This window comes from Neofelis nebulosa, chromosome 18 (assembly GCF_028018385.1).
Source record: "Neofelis nebulosa isolate mNeoNeb1 chromosome 18, mNeoNeb1.pri, whole genome shotgun sequence".
Taxonomy (NCBI): domain Eukaryota; kingdom Metazoa; phylum Chordata; class Mammalia; order Carnivora; family Felidae; genus Neofelis; species Neofelis nebulosa.
This window is the reverse complement of record NC_080799.1, coordinates 41,278,182-41,294,682: the sequence shown is the minus strand read 5'-3', so window position 1 is coordinate 41,294,682 and position 16,501 is coordinate 41,278,182. Positions and strand designations below refer to the sequence as shown.

General features: G+C 50.0%; 1 protein-coding gene across 3 annotated transcripts; it reads right to left on the bottom strand.

Moving 5' to 3' along the window:
• Positions 1 to 921: 921 nt before the first annotated feature.
• Positions 922 to 11,201, bottom strand: SEPTIN12 (septin 12). Of its 3 annotated transcripts, XM_058710721.1 has the most exons (10): positions 11,082 to 11,196; positions 10,505 to 10,696; positions 7,656 to 7,781; positions 7,495 to 7,576; positions 5,683 to 5,820; positions 5,424 to 5,541; positions 5,240 to 5,335; positions 2,343 to 2,439; positions 1,387 to 1,438; positions 922 to 1,313 (listed from the first exon to the last, which is right to left on the bottom strand). In XM_058710721.1, the coding sequence occupies exons 2-10, from the start codon at positions 10,665 to 10,667 to the stop codon at positions 1,103 to 1,105; spliced, it is 1,083 nt and encodes a 360-aa protein (XP_058566704.1). In that variant the 5' UTR covers positions 10,668 to 10,696; positions 11,082 to 11,196; the 3' UTR covers positions 922 to 1,102. The 3 variants fall into 3 exon arrangements, with proteins under 3 accessions (XP_058566704.1, XP_058566705.1, XP_058566706.1); XM_058710722.1 differs by lacking the exons at positions 922 to 1,313; positions 1,387 to 1,438 and adding an exon at positions 1,853 to 2,248; XM_058710723.1 differs by lacking the exons at positions 922 to 1,313; positions 1,387 to 1,438; positions 2,343 to 2,439 and adding an exon at positions 4,496 to 5,134 and having other exon boundaries at positions 11,082 to 11,201.
• Between the last annotated feature and the right edge of the window lie 5,300 nt (positions 11,202 to 16,501).

Below are 16,501 nucleotides of genomic sequence, written 5' to 3'. Positions count from 1 at the left end.
TGGGTGGCTCAGTCGGTCAAGCGTCCAGGTTCGGCTCAGGTCATGATCTCACAGTTGGTGAGTTTGAGCCCCACGTTGGGCTCTGTGCCGACAGCTCAGACCCTGGGGCCTGCTTCAGATTCTGTGTCTCCCTCTCTCTCTGGCCCTCCCCTGCTCATGTTCTGTCTCTCTCAAAAATGAAAACAAACATTAAAAAAATGTTTTTAAGTGTAGACCTGACTGGGCCGAGGGATGGCCAGATTGCTGGCAAAACATAATTTCTGGGTGCATGTGAGAATGTCTCCGGAAGAGATTAGCATTGATTCAGTAGACTGAGTAAAGAGGATCTCCCTCCCCAGTACTGGGTGGGCATCACCCAATCTGCTGAGGACTCTAAAAGAGCTAAAGGGCAGAGGAAGAATGGATTTCCTCTCCCTGCGTGAGCTGAGAGGACAATCTTCTCCCCTCCGCTGGTCGGGCAGGGCGGGACGGAGAGGCAGACAGGAGCGGGGAGCACAGAGCTTGGGGACGAGAGCTGAAGACGGGGAATTGGTAAGTGTTTACGACACAGAGTCTGACCCTGTGCCAGGAAGGAGGGTCGGCAGTGACAGCAGAGCCTCATTTGGAATGGGGCAGGAAGGGCCAGTTGTCCAAGGCACGAGATCCCGGGTCCTCAGGATCCCCGAGGGCCTTGGGTCTCACATGGTTATTTTATTTTATTTTTTATTTTTTTTAACGTTTTGTTTATTTTTGAGACAGGGAGAGACAGAGCATGAGCAGGTGAGGGGCAGAGAGAGGGAGACAGAATCCGAAACAGGCTTCAGGCTCCGAGCTGTCAGCACAGAGCCTGACGCGGGGCTCGAACTCACGGACCGCGAGATCATGACCCGGGCCGAAGTTGGCCACTTAACTGACTGAGTCACCCAGGCGCCCCTCACACGGTTATTTTTAAAAGAACCGTGCTTTTATTTTGAGGATAGCTCAAAGAACTCATTTACAAAACGCCTTTTGTTTTCAAAGCACAGCTTTTCATTAAAAGCAACGTCTGCCTTTAATACACCCTCTCGTACACAGTTCCGAGTTGGGGGCTGCCGGGTGCCCTGCCCCCGCCCCCGCCCCGTGCTCAGTAGTCATCTTCGTCGTTGTCAGAGTCCTCCCGTGCCTGCCTGCACACCTTGGAGGGCCCGGGGGCGACAGGGGGCCCTGGTGGGGTCGGGGCCAGGTTCACCCAGCAGGGCCCACGAGGCAGCACGTGGCTCTCGTTGAGTCTGCAAACTCGGTAGTTCTCGTAGTGGACGTTGTGGGTGATGTCCTTCAGGTCTTGGAGGTGGGAGCTGGGAGATGGGAGGCAGTTGAGCCCAGGCTGGCCACAGCGTCCCCCGCCCCCCGGGGTCCCTGCACCCTCACCGGATGAGCAGGTCTCTCAGCAGAAGAAACTCACAGTGCGCCATGTTCTCCACTGCAAGACACGACACGGACCGCTGGCCCTGTCCACCTGCCTTCCCTCGATGAGCACCGAGTAAGCGCCCACTGTATGCTGTGTACCCCTGATATCCACCGCAACCTTTCCGCCCACATTTCTCACTGTCTTTTCTCACGTCCCATTTATTCATTGCTGTGCCCCCCGCACCTGGTACAGAAGGCTGCTACCAATACTTGAGCCAATGAATCCACTAATCAATTATTGTCCACTTAATAATTACTACAGTACATTATGTGTATGATACCATATATATTATATTATTTTAGTGATTATGTTGATAAATGGGGGGCGCAGGCCCTGGCTGCTCCTCCTTCACTTCCCATCCCCCACCACCACCACCCCCCCTCAGCGAGAGGCCTCCCTCCACCCCCTCAGGTAGCCTCTCCTCCTGCCCTGCCTTCTCCCACCTGTCATTGTCTCATCAGCTCTCTGGGGACAGGAGCCTCGTCTGTCCTGCTTTCAGTGTATCCCCTGAGGAAGCGCATAGAGTATGCCTGGCACATAGAAGGCCCACAACAAATTCTGGCAAATGCATAGGGTGTCCTCTGGGTGGTGGGCATCATGCAAAGCAGTGGCCTGCCCTGTCCAACCGCCTTCCATGTACAGATGCGCAGTTTGTTGGTTGCACAGACGCAAATGGCCATGCATGAGGTTGATGCCCATTTTACTGTGAGGAAACTGAGGCCCAGAGAGTCAGGGAACTTGCGTGAGTCCTCCCCGCTGCAAGGAGGGACTTGATCTCCAGGCCTGTCTGCTTCCTGGTTGTGGGCTTGCCCACTCTGGGCCCTGTGATGAGTGTTGAGGGTGCCGGAGGCAGCAGGATGCGCCTGGATTTTCAGCCCACCCTCACCTGCGTTCTCTGCAGAGTCCCTGCACTGACCTTCAATGATGCCCCACTTGGTCTTCCGGCCCAGGACACACCTCCCGTTCACCAGGTACTCTTGGTCGGACCCGACCACAGCAAAGGGGATCCGGTCCTGCGGGAGGAGAGGAGACAAAGGGTTGGCCCTGCCTAGGAGGTGGGTAGAGAAATCATGGAGGTGGGGTGGGGGAGGCACAATGTCCTTTGTGGGAGACAGTGGTAGAAGGAGCATAGAGATCTGAAGTCAAAAGACACAGGGCACCTGGCCAGCTCAGTTGCTGGAGCCTTCGACTCTTGATCTCAGGGTTGTGGGTTCGAGCCCCACGTTGGGTGTAGAGATTACTTAAAAATAAAATCTTTCAAAAAAAAAGTCTGATCAATGCCTCAGTTTTCTCATCTGTAAAATGGGAGTCAGTAGAGTACATACACAGGGCTTTGTGAATGTTTGGGAAGGTTACTCAGAGCCACATTAATGATATAATCTTGGGGATGTTCCCATCTCTTACCTGGGTAAGAGATGACCTGCAATCACCTTCATCGGTTATCAACAGGGTTAAATGACATGACTTTGCAACCCAGGGGTTGGCAACCTATGGTACATGGGCCAGATGAGGCTCCTGCCTGTTTTCCCATATAAAGTCCGTTGGCATACAGCCCCATGCATTCATTTACTCACGTCTAGGTTGCTTTCGTGCTGCAACAGCAGAGTTGAGTAATTGCACTGAGACCAGTTGGCCCACAAGGCCTAACATACTTACCATCATGTGGCCCTTCACTAAAAAGTTTGCTGAGCCCTGCTGAAAATTCTGGTGGTTCACTTGCTCATGGCCGGAAGTGGAGACTCAAATTCCTGAACTCTAAACTGCTATTTAGCGGTTTGCTTTTATTTCCAGGAGTTAATTTGTGATGAGGAATAGTAACCGATGGTGGCAATCATAATTATCTGTTCTGCGCTTATCCTGCGCCAGCCTGGAGCAAACCCTCAATAAATGATAGATGTCTGGACGATTTACTGAGATGTTGAGTCAGTATGTTCAGGTCTGTTTCAGTTGGGGCCACGCTGCTGCCTTCTCAGGCCTCAGGACAGAAAGAAACTGGTCAAGGTCAAGGCTCTTTGAACGTTTCACAGGAGATCCTGTTTATTGTGCCAGTGGGGAGGGGAAAGAGGGAATGGTGGAGACATTGGGTCTGAGATGGGAAACAGGGCCATGTCCGGATGTGGTTTGTTTACTGCACAAAGGGAACTGGCCATGAATCTGTGTGGGGCTGAAATCACATGCCATGTCTGTGAAGGCAGAGTTGTTTGCTTCTAATCCAGGCAACAGCACCGCTGTGCAGGTTAACACGGTCCCTGAGGGAGTGATTCAAGGCCTGGGGTCAATGCATGATGAATCTCAGCCCTCACCTGAGTCCTTTGCAGGATCCAGACAGACTGACATTGGACAAACCACCAGGACGACAAGATAGAGGCTTGGAGGTGGAATTCAGTTGATTAGGAGAAAAAGAAGAGGCTAGCTATTTCCCTCTTTCCTTCTCTTTTGAAACAGCTTTACTGAGATGTAATTCACGTACCATAAAATTCACCCTTTGAAAGGTGCAGCTCACAAGACTGTGCAGCCATCACCACAGTCTAACTCCAGGGCATTTTCGCTGCCCCAGAATGACACCCCACACCCATCAGCAGTCACTCTCCACTGCTCCTGACCCCCAGCTCCTGGCAACAACTAATCTACTTTCTGTCTCTATACGATTTACCTATTCCGACGTTTCATATAATGGAATCATGTAATGTTTGTCCTCTTGTGTTTGGCTTCTCACTGAGCTTCATGTTTTCCTTTCTTTTCTCTCTCTCTTTTTTTTTTTTGTTTATTTTTGAGAGAGAGGGAGGGGGAAGGAGAGAGAGAGAGAGAGGGAGGGAGAGAGAGAGACAGAGCGTGAGTAGGGAGGAACAGAGACAGGGGAAGACACAGAATTCAGAGCAGGCTCCAGGCTCCGAGCCGTCAGCACAGAGCCCAATGCAAGGCTCGAACTCACAAACCATAAGATCATGACCTGAGCCAAAGTCGGATGCTCAACCGACTGAGCCACCCAGGCGCTTCATGTTTTCAAGGTTCATCCGTGTTGCAGCAGGTGTCAGTGCTACATCCAACCGTTTTTATACCTGGAGGACACTCCATTGTGTAGACAGACCACGTGTATTTATTTACTCATTCATAAGTGAATAGACATTTGGCTTATTTCCACTCCTTGGCTATTACACGTATTTCTGCCATGAACATCTGTGTACACGTTTTTATGTGAACATAGGTTTTCATTTCTCTTGGGAGTGGGCTTGCTGCTGGGTACCATGGTAACTCAGCGTTTAACCTTTTGAGGAACTGCTAGACTATTTTCCAAAGTGGGAGCACCATTTGACATTCCCGTCAGCAGCGTCCGCCTACAAGTTCAACTTCTCCACATCCTCACCAACACTTGGGATTGTCTGTCATTTTGCAAACAGCCACCCTAGTGGGTATGAAGCAGTACCTCGCGGTTTTGCTTTGCGTTTCCCTGATGACTGGTGATGTCAAACCAACATCTTTTCATGGGCTCATCGGCCTCTTGTCCAATTTCTTTCAGGGAATGTCATTCAAAACCTTTGCCCATTTCTAAATTTGTAAGCGTTCTTTATTATGTTCAGGATACAAGTCCCATATCAGATAAACCATTTGCGAGCCTTTTTTCCCTCCCATTTCTGTAGGTTGTTGATGTTTGAGTTTATGTATGTATGGAGATTCATACCTGCCAGAAGTATGTGAACTTTCCCCAAGCTGTAGAGGGAGATGAATCTTTAGACAGAAAGAGCAGGTGGAAAGCAAATCGCCCAGCCGTGGTCACACCAGCCTGCCCCCCACCCCCACCCCGTGGCCTCCTACCCGAATCTTGCTGTTGAGGATCCTGTCATTGATATCCTCGTCAAAGCATTTCTGTGGGTACACCTCGATGCAGTGAGTCCTCAGGTTGTGCTGGATCTGGGGACGCAGGTGACCTCATCTCATCCTGTGCACTTGGCCTCCTCCTTGCCCCCACCAGCCCCATCACCACGGGTGCCCAGATCACCCTGCGCCTGAAGGCCTCTCGCTCCTCAAGGGTCAGGCTGTCGGCCCGGGCAATCACAGGCACCACGTTCACGGTCCGGCACAACCGCTGTAGTAACTCAATGTCCAGAGGCCGCAGGCTGCTCAGGCAGGGCAGCAACAGTGGAGGCAGTGGCAGTGGATGAGTGAGGGGGTGCCGGCCTGCAGCCCAGGCCAGGGACTCCTCCTCCTCCTCTCTGCCCCAGGCCAGGGTCCCTCCCCCAGCTGGCTCAGCCGTTTACCAGTGCCCAGTGGGCGGCACGAAGTACACACAGCAGTGCACCCGCGTGTCGGGGATGTGGCGCTGGCGGGTGATGAGGATCTCCTCCTGCAGGTACCGCTCGTACTGTTCATTGATGTAGCCTAGGATGGGGTCCCAGCTGGGGTGGCAGACGGACCTGACCTCAGAGCCGCCCCTGGGAGCCCCCCTGGGAGCCCCACCCCGTCTCCCCAGGTCCTCTGCGTGGTCTCCCCTTCGGAAGACCAATTGCCCCAGTTGGCCCAGGACACAGGACCTCCGTTCCCGTACGAGCTGAGACCTGTGGTTACCTGATCACCCTCCCCCCGCTCCCCTGAATTATCGGAGAGACCCCTGCCGTTCTCAAGCTGAGGCCTTGGCTTCCTTGTTCATAAAATGGAGAGAATAAGAGCACCAACTTTGCTGGGGTGTGGTCTTAAAAGAGATGAATCGCCACAGCCGGGTTCCAACCACCATGGGCACTCACCCCATTGCTGCAAGGATCTCCTGAGTCCTCTCCCTGGGTCCCTTCCCCTGCCAGGCTATTGTCAACCAAGCAGCCAAAAGGACTCCTCCACCCTTTTTTTTTTTTTTTAAAGATCCTTTTAAAAACAGGAGTCAGAGTACATCCCTTTTCTGCCCAGCCTGCCCACAGTGGCCACAGAAAAGCCTAAGTCCTTACACTGCCCTACCAGGCCCTACAGCATATCACTGTTGCTTCTGCCTGCCCTCCCCTCCTCATTTCTCCCTACCAGGCACACACCTCCAGCCACACCAGCTTTCCATGAACATACCATTCTGCCCACCGCAGGGCCTTGGCACATGCCACTATCCACTTTGAACACTCTTCCCCTGCATGTCCACAATGCTCATTTTCTTATATCCTGGAAATCCGCCCAAGTGTCACCTTATCCAGGAGGTCTTTCATGATCACTCTGCTTAAAGTTGCAATCCCTCTACAGCTCCCTATGCTTTCCCTTCTCAGAAATGTCCTCCTTGAATGATAGCGTTTAGGCCCACCTTATGCATAACTGATTTGTTGTGTTCATTGCTCAGCCCCCCTTCCCACGACAATGTAAATTTCACGTAGCCAGAGATGTTCATCTGTTTTGTTCATTGCTGTATCCCCATGTCTAGAACAGGGCTGGCACAAAGCAAGTGCTCAATGAAGCATTGTATGCAGGGCTGGCTTCATACAAGCACAAACAGACCATTTCCACAGAGCTCCGTGCTTTGAAGGGCTTGCAGTTCATTCAATGTCCTGTGGTCAAGGTTTTACAATTCGTAATACTTTTTGAACAATGGATCCCACATTTTCATGTCACTGGGTCCCACAAATTATGTATCCAGTCCTGATTGTGTGTGTGTGCGTGTGTGTGTGTGTGTGTGTGACCAACTACTGTCGTGGGTTTTGTCACTGAGAGCCTAGAACAACTCTGCAAGGTGGGTGTCATCACCCTCAAGTCACAAAGAAGGAAACTGAGGCTCAGAGAACTTCCATGACCAGTCCCAGGTTACATAACTGGAAAGTGGTCTAACTCTGTGGTCCTGACTCTGTAGTGTGGGCTTCTAACTTCTGCTATATCATAACCTTGACTGAACACCTACTGTGTGCCAGGCAGGAAGCCCTGACCTTTATGTACTTGACTCCCTTCAATCTTGGGAGGGGTGGTTGCATGCACCCATTATACAGATGAATAAACTGAGGCTCCAAGATGCCACAGTCAGGTGTTTCAGGGCTGGGATGTTTCCCAGGGGCTGGAGGGGCAGGGGCAGGGGGGCAACCAGGGTTCGGCCCCCACTGTCAAGGACCCACCATTTGTCATTGTTGATCTGGTCTCCAAAGCCAGGCGTGTCAGTCACTGTCAGCTTGAGCTTCACACCTTTCTCCTCGATGACTGTGCGTGGAGAGTGGAGTAGGGAGAGATTGGCCTGGGTGGGGTGGGGTGGGTGGGGTGGGGGTGGGGGACCACTCACCATGGGTCACTGACTTCAGCTGCAGCGTCTGGGGTATGGGCATCCCCAGGCCCGGCAGGGTGCACTTCCACACCTTGGACTTGAAAAGGGTGCTCACCATTGTGGACTTGCCCAGCCCGCTCTGCCCTGGGGGTAACCAGAAGACAGCAACAGAGGTGGACATTTTAGGCAGTGCTTCTCAGGCTGTTAAACAGTTTTAGAAAGTGAACTGTTTTCTAAGCATAACATAAATACTGAAAAGCGGGTGCTATCGTCAGTGTCCCCCTCAATCTTTATCCCACCCATTTTTATTGAGGCAAAATTCATACAATAAAAAAATTAACCATTAGCCATTTAAAGTGAACAATTCAGTGGCATTTAGTACATTCACAGTGTTGTGCACCCACCAATTCTGTGTAGCTCCTATTAGAAAGAAATCCAAAGGCCGCAAATGGCGGAACTTAGGCCAAGTCTCCAAATGGGTGCCTAATATCTAACTTAACTGCAGTTCCAACCTCCCCCGGAAACGTAGCCTAAACTGGTCCGTCAGGGATTTTCTGGTCATCACCAGTGAGTCATGTCACATGGGCCCTCACTGTCCCCCAAAGGAAGATGAAGTCATCCACCTAAGACCCTCTGCCTGTCCTCTAAGGGAAAGCAACCCTGCCTGGAATAATCCTTTCCTTTTGCTAATAACTTCCTTGCTCACATCCTCCTTTCTATCTAGAAACCTTGCATTCTGCACAACTCCTTGGAGCTCACTTCTTACCTGCTGACCAGGTGCTGCCCGATTCATGAATCATGTCACAATTAGATCTTCAAATGTACTTGGCTGAACGTTGTTTTTTTAACCGTCAAGAAACATGCTCATTGCCCCAAAAGAAACTTCACACTCATTAGCAACCCCTCCCCATTCTCCCTCCATCATCACCTCTGGCAACTGCTAATCCATTTTTTGTGTCTCTGTGGATTTGCCTACTCTGGACATTTCAAAGAAATGGAATCATGCATGGGGCACCTGGGTGGCTCAGTTGGTTAAGTGTCCGACTTTGGTTCAGGTCATGATCTTGCGGTGTGTGAGTTCGAGCCCCTTGTTGGGTTCTGTGCTGACAGCACAGAGCCTGGAGCCTGCTCCAGATTCTGTGTCTCTTTCTCTCTCTGCCCTTCCCCAGCTCATGCTCTGTCTCTCTCTCTCTCTCTCTCTTTCTCTCAAAAATGAATATGCATTAAAAATTTTTTTTAAGAAATGGAATCACGCAATATTTGTCCTTTCATGTCTGGCTGCTTCCACTAAGCGTAATGTTTTCAAGGTTCATCCAAGTCCTACCAGGTGTCAATACTTCATTCTTTTTCATGGCTGAATAATGTGCCATTGCATGGAGAGATCACATTGTGTTTATCCATTCATCCTGATGGGCAGTTCAATGCATCTTACAAATTAAATGGCCCATGTATACAGAACCAGATCCAGAGATGGAGCATATAGTTCCCCACACGCCCAATCATGCCCATCTCAGTAACTATTAACCCAACACTCCAGGGAGAGCCACTCTCCGGGCTTCTATCAGCAGGGAGCAGCTCTGCCCACCCTTGATTTAGGGAAGTACACAGCATGTGGTCTCTCGTGTCTGGCTTCTTTGGCTTGACACTACTTGGTGAGATTGACCCAAACCATCTGTGGTTGTAGATGGTCCATTTTCCCTGCCGTGGGAGCTTCTCAAACTTGGTGGACCACATCTGCAGAAGGGAACACCCTACATCACAATGCAGGGTGCACACATATTTTTGTATTTAACAAAAATTGTCCGAAGTGTTGTGCTGTCCAATATGGGAGTCCCACTTGGCTCCTGCATGGTTGATATGGAAAATCTGAATTGAGGTATGCCATCAATGGAAAATACAACCCAGATTTTCCAGACTTGGTGTGTGACAAAAAGAACGCAAAAGTTCTTTTTTTTAAACTTTCAAAAAAAGTTTATTTACCTTGAGAGAGAAAGAGAGCACACACAAGTGGGGGAGGGGCAGAGAGAAGGAGAGACAGAATCCTAAGCAGGCTCTGCGCCCTCAGCGCAGAACCCGATTTGGGACTCGAACTTGCAAACTGTAAGACGGTGACCTGAGCCAAGATCAAGAGTCAGACACTTAACTGACTGTGCCACCCAGATGCCCCAGGAATGTAAAAGTTCTCATGGACAATTTTTTTTGGGTGTGGATTACATGTCATTCAAGATAGTATATACTGAGTTAAGTAACATAAATGGTTAAAATTAATTTCTCCAGTTTCTCTTCCCTTTTTTAAAGGTGGCTACTGGGAATTTTTAAAATGACATCATGTGGCTCACATTATACTTCTATTGGACAGCACTGCCTTGGAACAATGCCCTTAATTGGTGTTGCCCACTCTGACATTTTATAGTCTGCTATTATCTAGTTTATTTTGTTAAAGGTGTAGTTTTGACCTACAGAATCAATTTTGCACCCATATAAATGCAATTCCAGAGAACCTCCTGAACGCCAGGACAGTGCTAAACCCAGTGAGGAAACTGAGGCAGAGAGGGGTCAGGGACTGTGCTCAAGGTCACACGTTGCCCGGTGTTAAGGGCCCGGATCAGGATCTGGGTCTGGGTGTTCACCACTTTCTACCATGGCCTCCCCTTTTATTGCTCTTTTTGGGTTTGGCTGGGGCTTCATGGATGATTTTTGTCTTTTAACGCCTCAGTATTTCCAGATTTTAAACTATGACACCTGGTGAGGGACTATTAACAGACCCACTGTTGAGACTGAGGCTCAGAGAGGTGAAGTAATGCGCCCACACCCACAAGTCTGCATCCTTTGGTCTGTCCTCCCGTGAGCCCCTGCCCCTCACTCACCCACCACCATGATGTTGAACTCAAACCCCATCTTCATGGCCTTGATCTTCAGTTGGTCCAGCACGTCCTCAATACCCACATAACCATGCATCTCGCAGGGTGGGGTCTTGGGGCTGGAGGGTCTTGATGAGCAGGGGGAGGGGGACTGCCTCAGCGGGTCCATGGGGTCAAGGGCACAGTAAGTTCTGTCATCTGGGTGGGTGGGGAGAAGGGCGTTACTGGGGCTCTGGAGGGGGACCCTCTTGAGTTCTCATTTCTGGACCCTGGTTCCTGAGCTCTGCCACCAGGCACTCCCACACATTATACCCCTTGATCTATCCATCCCCCAAGGCCCCGGGGCCTAAGGGCTTTGGAGAGAAGTACAGGGAGGAGCTGCCTCTCAGAGGAGGCTGAATCCCTTCCCAGAGATACACCAGCCCAGTAATCTATTCCTCCCCCACCCCGGTTTCCTCCCTACCCCCACCCCTGGCCCAGGCAGTATCCTTGCTCAGACACTCCCCCCAGAAGAATGAGGCCAGACTGGCGAAGCCTAGGGTCTGGACCCATGGCGACAGAGAGAAGCAGCTTTGTGTAGCACCTGATGGCCTTGGGTCTCTGACGGAGCTTCAAGGAGCTTCCCTGTCCTAGCTGGTGTGTGTGGTGAGGGGGGAGGAGACAAGGTGACAGTTAACTGAAGAATCTGAACTCCATCCCCTTCCCCATGACTTCAGGGGGAGGGGCAAGGGGTGGGCCTCCTCTACAGTGGGGAGCTGAGGGAAGGGGCAGGTAAGCTCTTCCAGGGTCCTTTTGGAACACTTACCCTAAATCCTTACAATGACCCTGGCCTAGTGCTATAGACAGGAACCCAGGGCCTCTGGGCAGCTCCCTTGCCCAAGGTCTGGGCTAAGTGGGCTTCAATCAGTCCTTCTGACTTCCAAATTCATGACTCTGCTAGCAAAAGCAAACCCATGACCCGCAGCCAGAAAGCAGAACGTCCATGTTTTCTTTGTTCTGCCCACCGCTGGGGCCACAGTGTTTTCAATGGCCAGATTGATTTAGGAAATATTTACCCCACACTTAGTCCGTGCATAACATTGTTCTGGGGCTGTAGGATGGCAGCTTGTTTCACAATCAACCCAGTGCTATCAAGCTAGTGCTGTTACTCCCTCCAGGTTACAGAGAGTCTGAACCAGTTGTGCAAAGTCACCTGGTAAGGAAGTGGCGGGTTGGGATCTGAGTCCACGTGCTTACCCTCTAATGCTTTTCTTGTTCACGGGAACATCTAGATCTCCAGTGTGTCTTAGAGATTGTAAGCCCTGGCAATTCTGATGGCTGATGAGCTGCCCTCTTTGGCTGGGCCATGAGTTCTCCAGTGTGCCACAGTCCTCACCCCTCCCCGATGTGTCCCTGACACGACGTTTCTTATACAAATCCATCTCACTCACTACTTTCTCACCTGTTTCCTGGCACATGAGGAGTCCTCTGTCTCATGATGCTGAGCATTTTCTCTGAAAGCCAGATAAAGAGTTATTTTGAGCTTTGTGGGTCATAATATCTCTATTACACCTACTCTTCAGGCCTGCTGTTGTAGTGTGAGAGCAGCCACACACAGGTGAAGGGGGTGGCTGTGTGTAGGTAAAACTCCTTACAAAAGCAGGAAGTGGTTTGCCAACCCTGCTTTGCTTGCTGAAACTCACCAAGTCTGCCCCAGTCCATTCACCTCAACTGTCCTGAGCCCCAACTAGCCTTCTGTCCCTCTCTGCCCGTGCCCTTGTGCTTCCCTACCTTCTACCTATCTCATGACAGAGCTTAAACTTCATCTTTGAGGCTTGAGGCTTTGGGTGGGGCTGGGCAAAGCCTGCCCTGGAACATGGTTCCTTTCCCAATAGAGAAATCTCTCAAGCTACAAGTCCACAGCTCTCAAGGCTGATGGGAGGCTGGCCTCCTCATCAAAGCGAATGGGCATGTTGTACATGGATGACCAAACAGTACTGGTGGCCTGTGGACTGAACTTGAGCGGGAGATTCTGCTTCCTAGGAAAACCATCCCATGTGAGTGACAGTAGGATTCTGAGCAACTGGGAGAGGAAAAAAAAAAAAAAAAAAGAAAAGCGAGCCTCAGTGGGTAGCCACTAGGATCGCAAGCGTCATGACCGTGCTTGCAGAAAGCAGTGGTCACTTGCATGGCGCTCTTGGCTGTGTTGATTGGGAAAAGCCCAGGGTGAAGTGATCTGAGCAGTGTGAGGACAGCAGATGAGTCCAAATGTATACAAAGAACAGAAGACTGAAGGGAATCACACCCATAAGTTGGGTGAGTAATATATAGCCATTCAGTGCATGTTTCTAGAAGACCTCATTGCGCTAAGGAAGTGTTTTATGGATCATTCCATTCAATCTAACCCAAGAATAAGGGGAATGATATTTATACATCCATTTTACAGAAGAAGAAACTGAGGCAGAGAAGGTCAAGGATTGTGCCCCAAGGCCACACACGGGTAGGTGTTAAGGGCTGGGAGCAGGATCTGAGTCTGAGGGGGGTCTGACCCACCTGAAATATGCCTTGACATGGCCTCCCCATCACTGCTCTGCTCCCGTCTTAGAACTCTACAGGTGGTTTCTGTCTTTTAGTAACGTGGTAATTTCTCAGATTTTAATAAGTGTTGGATGCTTAACCAACTGAGCCACCCAGGTGCTCTGGGTTTTGTCTTTTAACAAGTTGGAATTTCCCAGATTTTCCCTAATAGAGCAACCACCCCCCCCATCAGAAAGTCTTACTTTATTATTATTATTATTATTATTATTATTATTATTATAGTTTACTTATTTATTTAGAGAGCATGAGCAGGAGAGGGGTAGAGACAGAGAGGGAGAGAGACAGAATCTCAAGAAGGCTCTGCACTGTCAGTGCGGAGCCTGATGCAGGGCTCAAACTCATAAACTGTGAGATCATGATCTGAACTGAAACCAAGAGTTGGATGCTTAGCTGATTGAGCCACCCAGGCACCCCTAGAAGGTCTTACGTTCATAATGAAAAACAAGTAACAAGGCACCCAGGGGTCTGGACAGGAAGGCTGAGGGTCAGTGGGGAGCAGAGGCGACAGAGGGCCTCTTGCCCACCCAGCCAGGCCAAGTGGTGGGGGGACAGGAGCCACAGTTGTGGACCCCCATCCTCTTTTTTTTTTTTTAAATGAGGTAGAAAGGAGCTCCTGGGTGGCTCAGTTAGTTAAGCGTCCAACTCTTGATTTCAGTTCATGTCATGACCTCACAGTTTTGTCAGTTTGAGCCCCATGTTGGGCTCCTTGCTGACTGCAGAGCTTGATTGGAATTCTCTCTCTCTCTCTCTCTTCCCCACCCCTTCTTGCGTTCTGTCTCTCAAAGTAAATAAATAAACTTAAAAAAATTCTTAACAAAGTAATAAAATTGCGGTAAAGGGGCCCTTGGCTGGCTCAGTCAGTAGAGCATGTGACTCTTGGTCTTGGGGTTGTGAGTCAAGCCCCACATTGATCATAGAGCCTATTTAAAAAAAAAAAAATATATATATATATATGTGTGTGTGTGTGTGTGTATAGATACATAATTTAGGCAAAATTTGCATACAATTAATTTGCATAAAATTAACCATTATATTATCCACTCTACAGAGAACAGGTAAGTGGCAGATCACTATTTAGTACACCTACAATGTGGCTAAACCACCACCTCATCCTGTTCCAAGACATGTTCATCACCCCAAAGGAAATCCCATCACTACTAAGCAGTCACTCCCCTTCTTCCCCCCTCTCCCAGCCCCTGGCCACCACTAACTACTTCCTGTCTCTATGGATTTGCCTGTTCTGGACATTTCACAGAAACAGACCTACACACCATGTGGTCTTTTGTGTGTGGTCTCCTTCATTGAGCGTCACGTTTTGGAGGTTCATCCGTGTTGTAGCGGGTGTCACTGCTTCCTTTTGTACGGCTGGATGACATCCCACTGTATGGACAAATCACCTGGTGGCGGTCATCCATTCATCGGTTGACAGGCGCTGGGGCGGTTTCCACCTTTTGGCTCTTGTGATCGGTGCTGCTGTGAACACTTGTGTACAAGTCTTTGAGAACTTGTTTTCAATTTTCATGGGTCTATCTATACCTAGGAGCTGAATTGCTAGGCCATATGCAATCACCATGTGTAACTTTTTATTTTTTTATTTTTATTTACTTATTTATTTATTTATTTATTTTATTTTTTTTAAATTTTGGGGTGCCTGGGTGGCTCAGTTGGTTGGGTGACCGACTTCAGCTCAGGTCATGATCTCACAGTTGGTGAGTTTGAGCCCCGTGTCCGGCTCTGTGCTGACAGCTCAGAGCCTGGAGCCTGCTTCGGATTCTGTGTCTCCCCCTCTCTCTGCCCCTCCCATGCTCATGCTCTGCCTGTCTCTCAATAATAAATAAATGTTAAAAAAAATTAAAAAAAAATTTTTTTAATTTTACTTTTTTAACTTACATCCAAGCTAGTTAGCATATAGTGCAACAAAGATTTCGAGAGTAGATTCCTTAATGCCCCTTAACTTTTTTTTTTTAATATTTATTTAGTTTTTAGAGAGACAGAGAGAGAGCAAACTCACAATAGGGGGAGGGGCAGAGAGAGAGGGAGACAGAAAATCCCAAGGAGGCCCCACGCCGTCAGCACAGAGCCTGATGCGGGGCTCGAACTCAAGAACCGTGAGATCGTGACCTGAGCTGAAATCAAGAGTCAGATCCTCAACCGACTGAGCCACCCAGGCACCGCCCCCGCCTCCCCACCATGCGTGAGTGTTTGAGGAACTACCTCAAACTGCACCCTCCTCCTTTCCTTCTGCAGTTAACACTCTAGTTGTTTCAAAACTCCCCTGCTCCTGCAACAGCCGTCTGAGATCTGGAATAGGACGGAGGGGTGGTAGGGTGGAAGAAGGGGACCCAGGACAGGAGCCCCAGAATGTGGTGGGGAAGGGCTCTGGGGTCTAAATGCCTGGGCCGCAGTTCTGGCTTCTCTGCTCACTCTGGGGATGGCTGACAGAATCATGGCCCCCAGAGATGTTTCCATCCTAATCCCCGGACCCTTGAGAGAGTATGGTAACTTACTCAGCAAAAGGGACTTTGCAGAATGTGACTAAGGATTCAGAGGGTGGAATTATCCTGTGGGCCAATGTAATCACAGGGGTCTTTGTAGCAGAGAGGTCAGGCGGGTCAGGGCCAGAGGATATATGAGCATGGAGGCAGAGACTGGCATGACCAGTGGGCGTGGCCACCAGAAAGCCAGAAAAGGCAAGGAACGGACTGTCCCCTCGAGCCTTCAGAAGAAACACAGCCCTGCCGACCTGTTATTGATTCTGATCTCCAGAACCCTACGACAATAAATTTGTATGGTTTGAAGCCATGAAGTGCGTGGTCGTATGTCACAGCAGCGACAGAGAAGGAGCACCTTAGGTGTGCGACTTGAGCTGGTCGCTGAGCTTCTCAAGGCCACACCTTTCATATCTGTGAGTGGAAAGGACAGTGATGCCAGTTGAGGCTTGCCCTGAGGACAAATCAGGACATGAATGGATGGTGTTAGGTGCGGAGCCTGACATCAGCTGACACGTTCTCCCCTGCTAGACCACAAGCACCACAAGAATTAAGATATTGTGTCCACTTGGTTTACGGCCAACCTCAAGTGCTGAGCAGTGTCTGGCCCTTGGTGGGCCTGGACACGTCTGCGCTGAAAGAAGGGAGAGTGAGAGCTGCCTTTCTGGACAGGGTCGGGGCCCCAGGCCCCAGGAAGAGGTCATTTGAGAGAGGATAATCATCTTTTTGTAACGACCACGCTGAGGATTAGAATAGAGGAGACAAGGACCACAAAGACTCCTAGTATAGTGCCAGGCACATGCCATCTGCCCAGTGGAGGGGAAATGGAAACCACTTTTCCCTCCCTGTCCCTCCCTCCTGTCTGTCTCTCTTCACTCAAGTCAACAGAGGCCCAGGCCATACTGTGTTCCAGGCTGCCTGTCTGGCCTGTTGAGAA

Coding starts and splice junctions, on each gene's coding strand:
- SEPTIN12 (XM_058710721.1), bottom strand. CDS start 10,667: ATGGACCCGCTGAGGCAGTCCCCCTCCCCCTGCTCATCAAGACCCTCC. Junction 5,542..5,682: donor GTGCCGCCCACTGGGCACTG/GTAAACGGCTGA, acceptor CTGCCTGAGCAG/CCTGCGGCCTCTGGACATTG. Junction 2,440..5,239: donor TCCTCAACAGCAAGATTCGG/GTAGGAGGCCAC, acceptor CTCCTCCCGCAG/GACCGGATCCCCTTTGCTGT.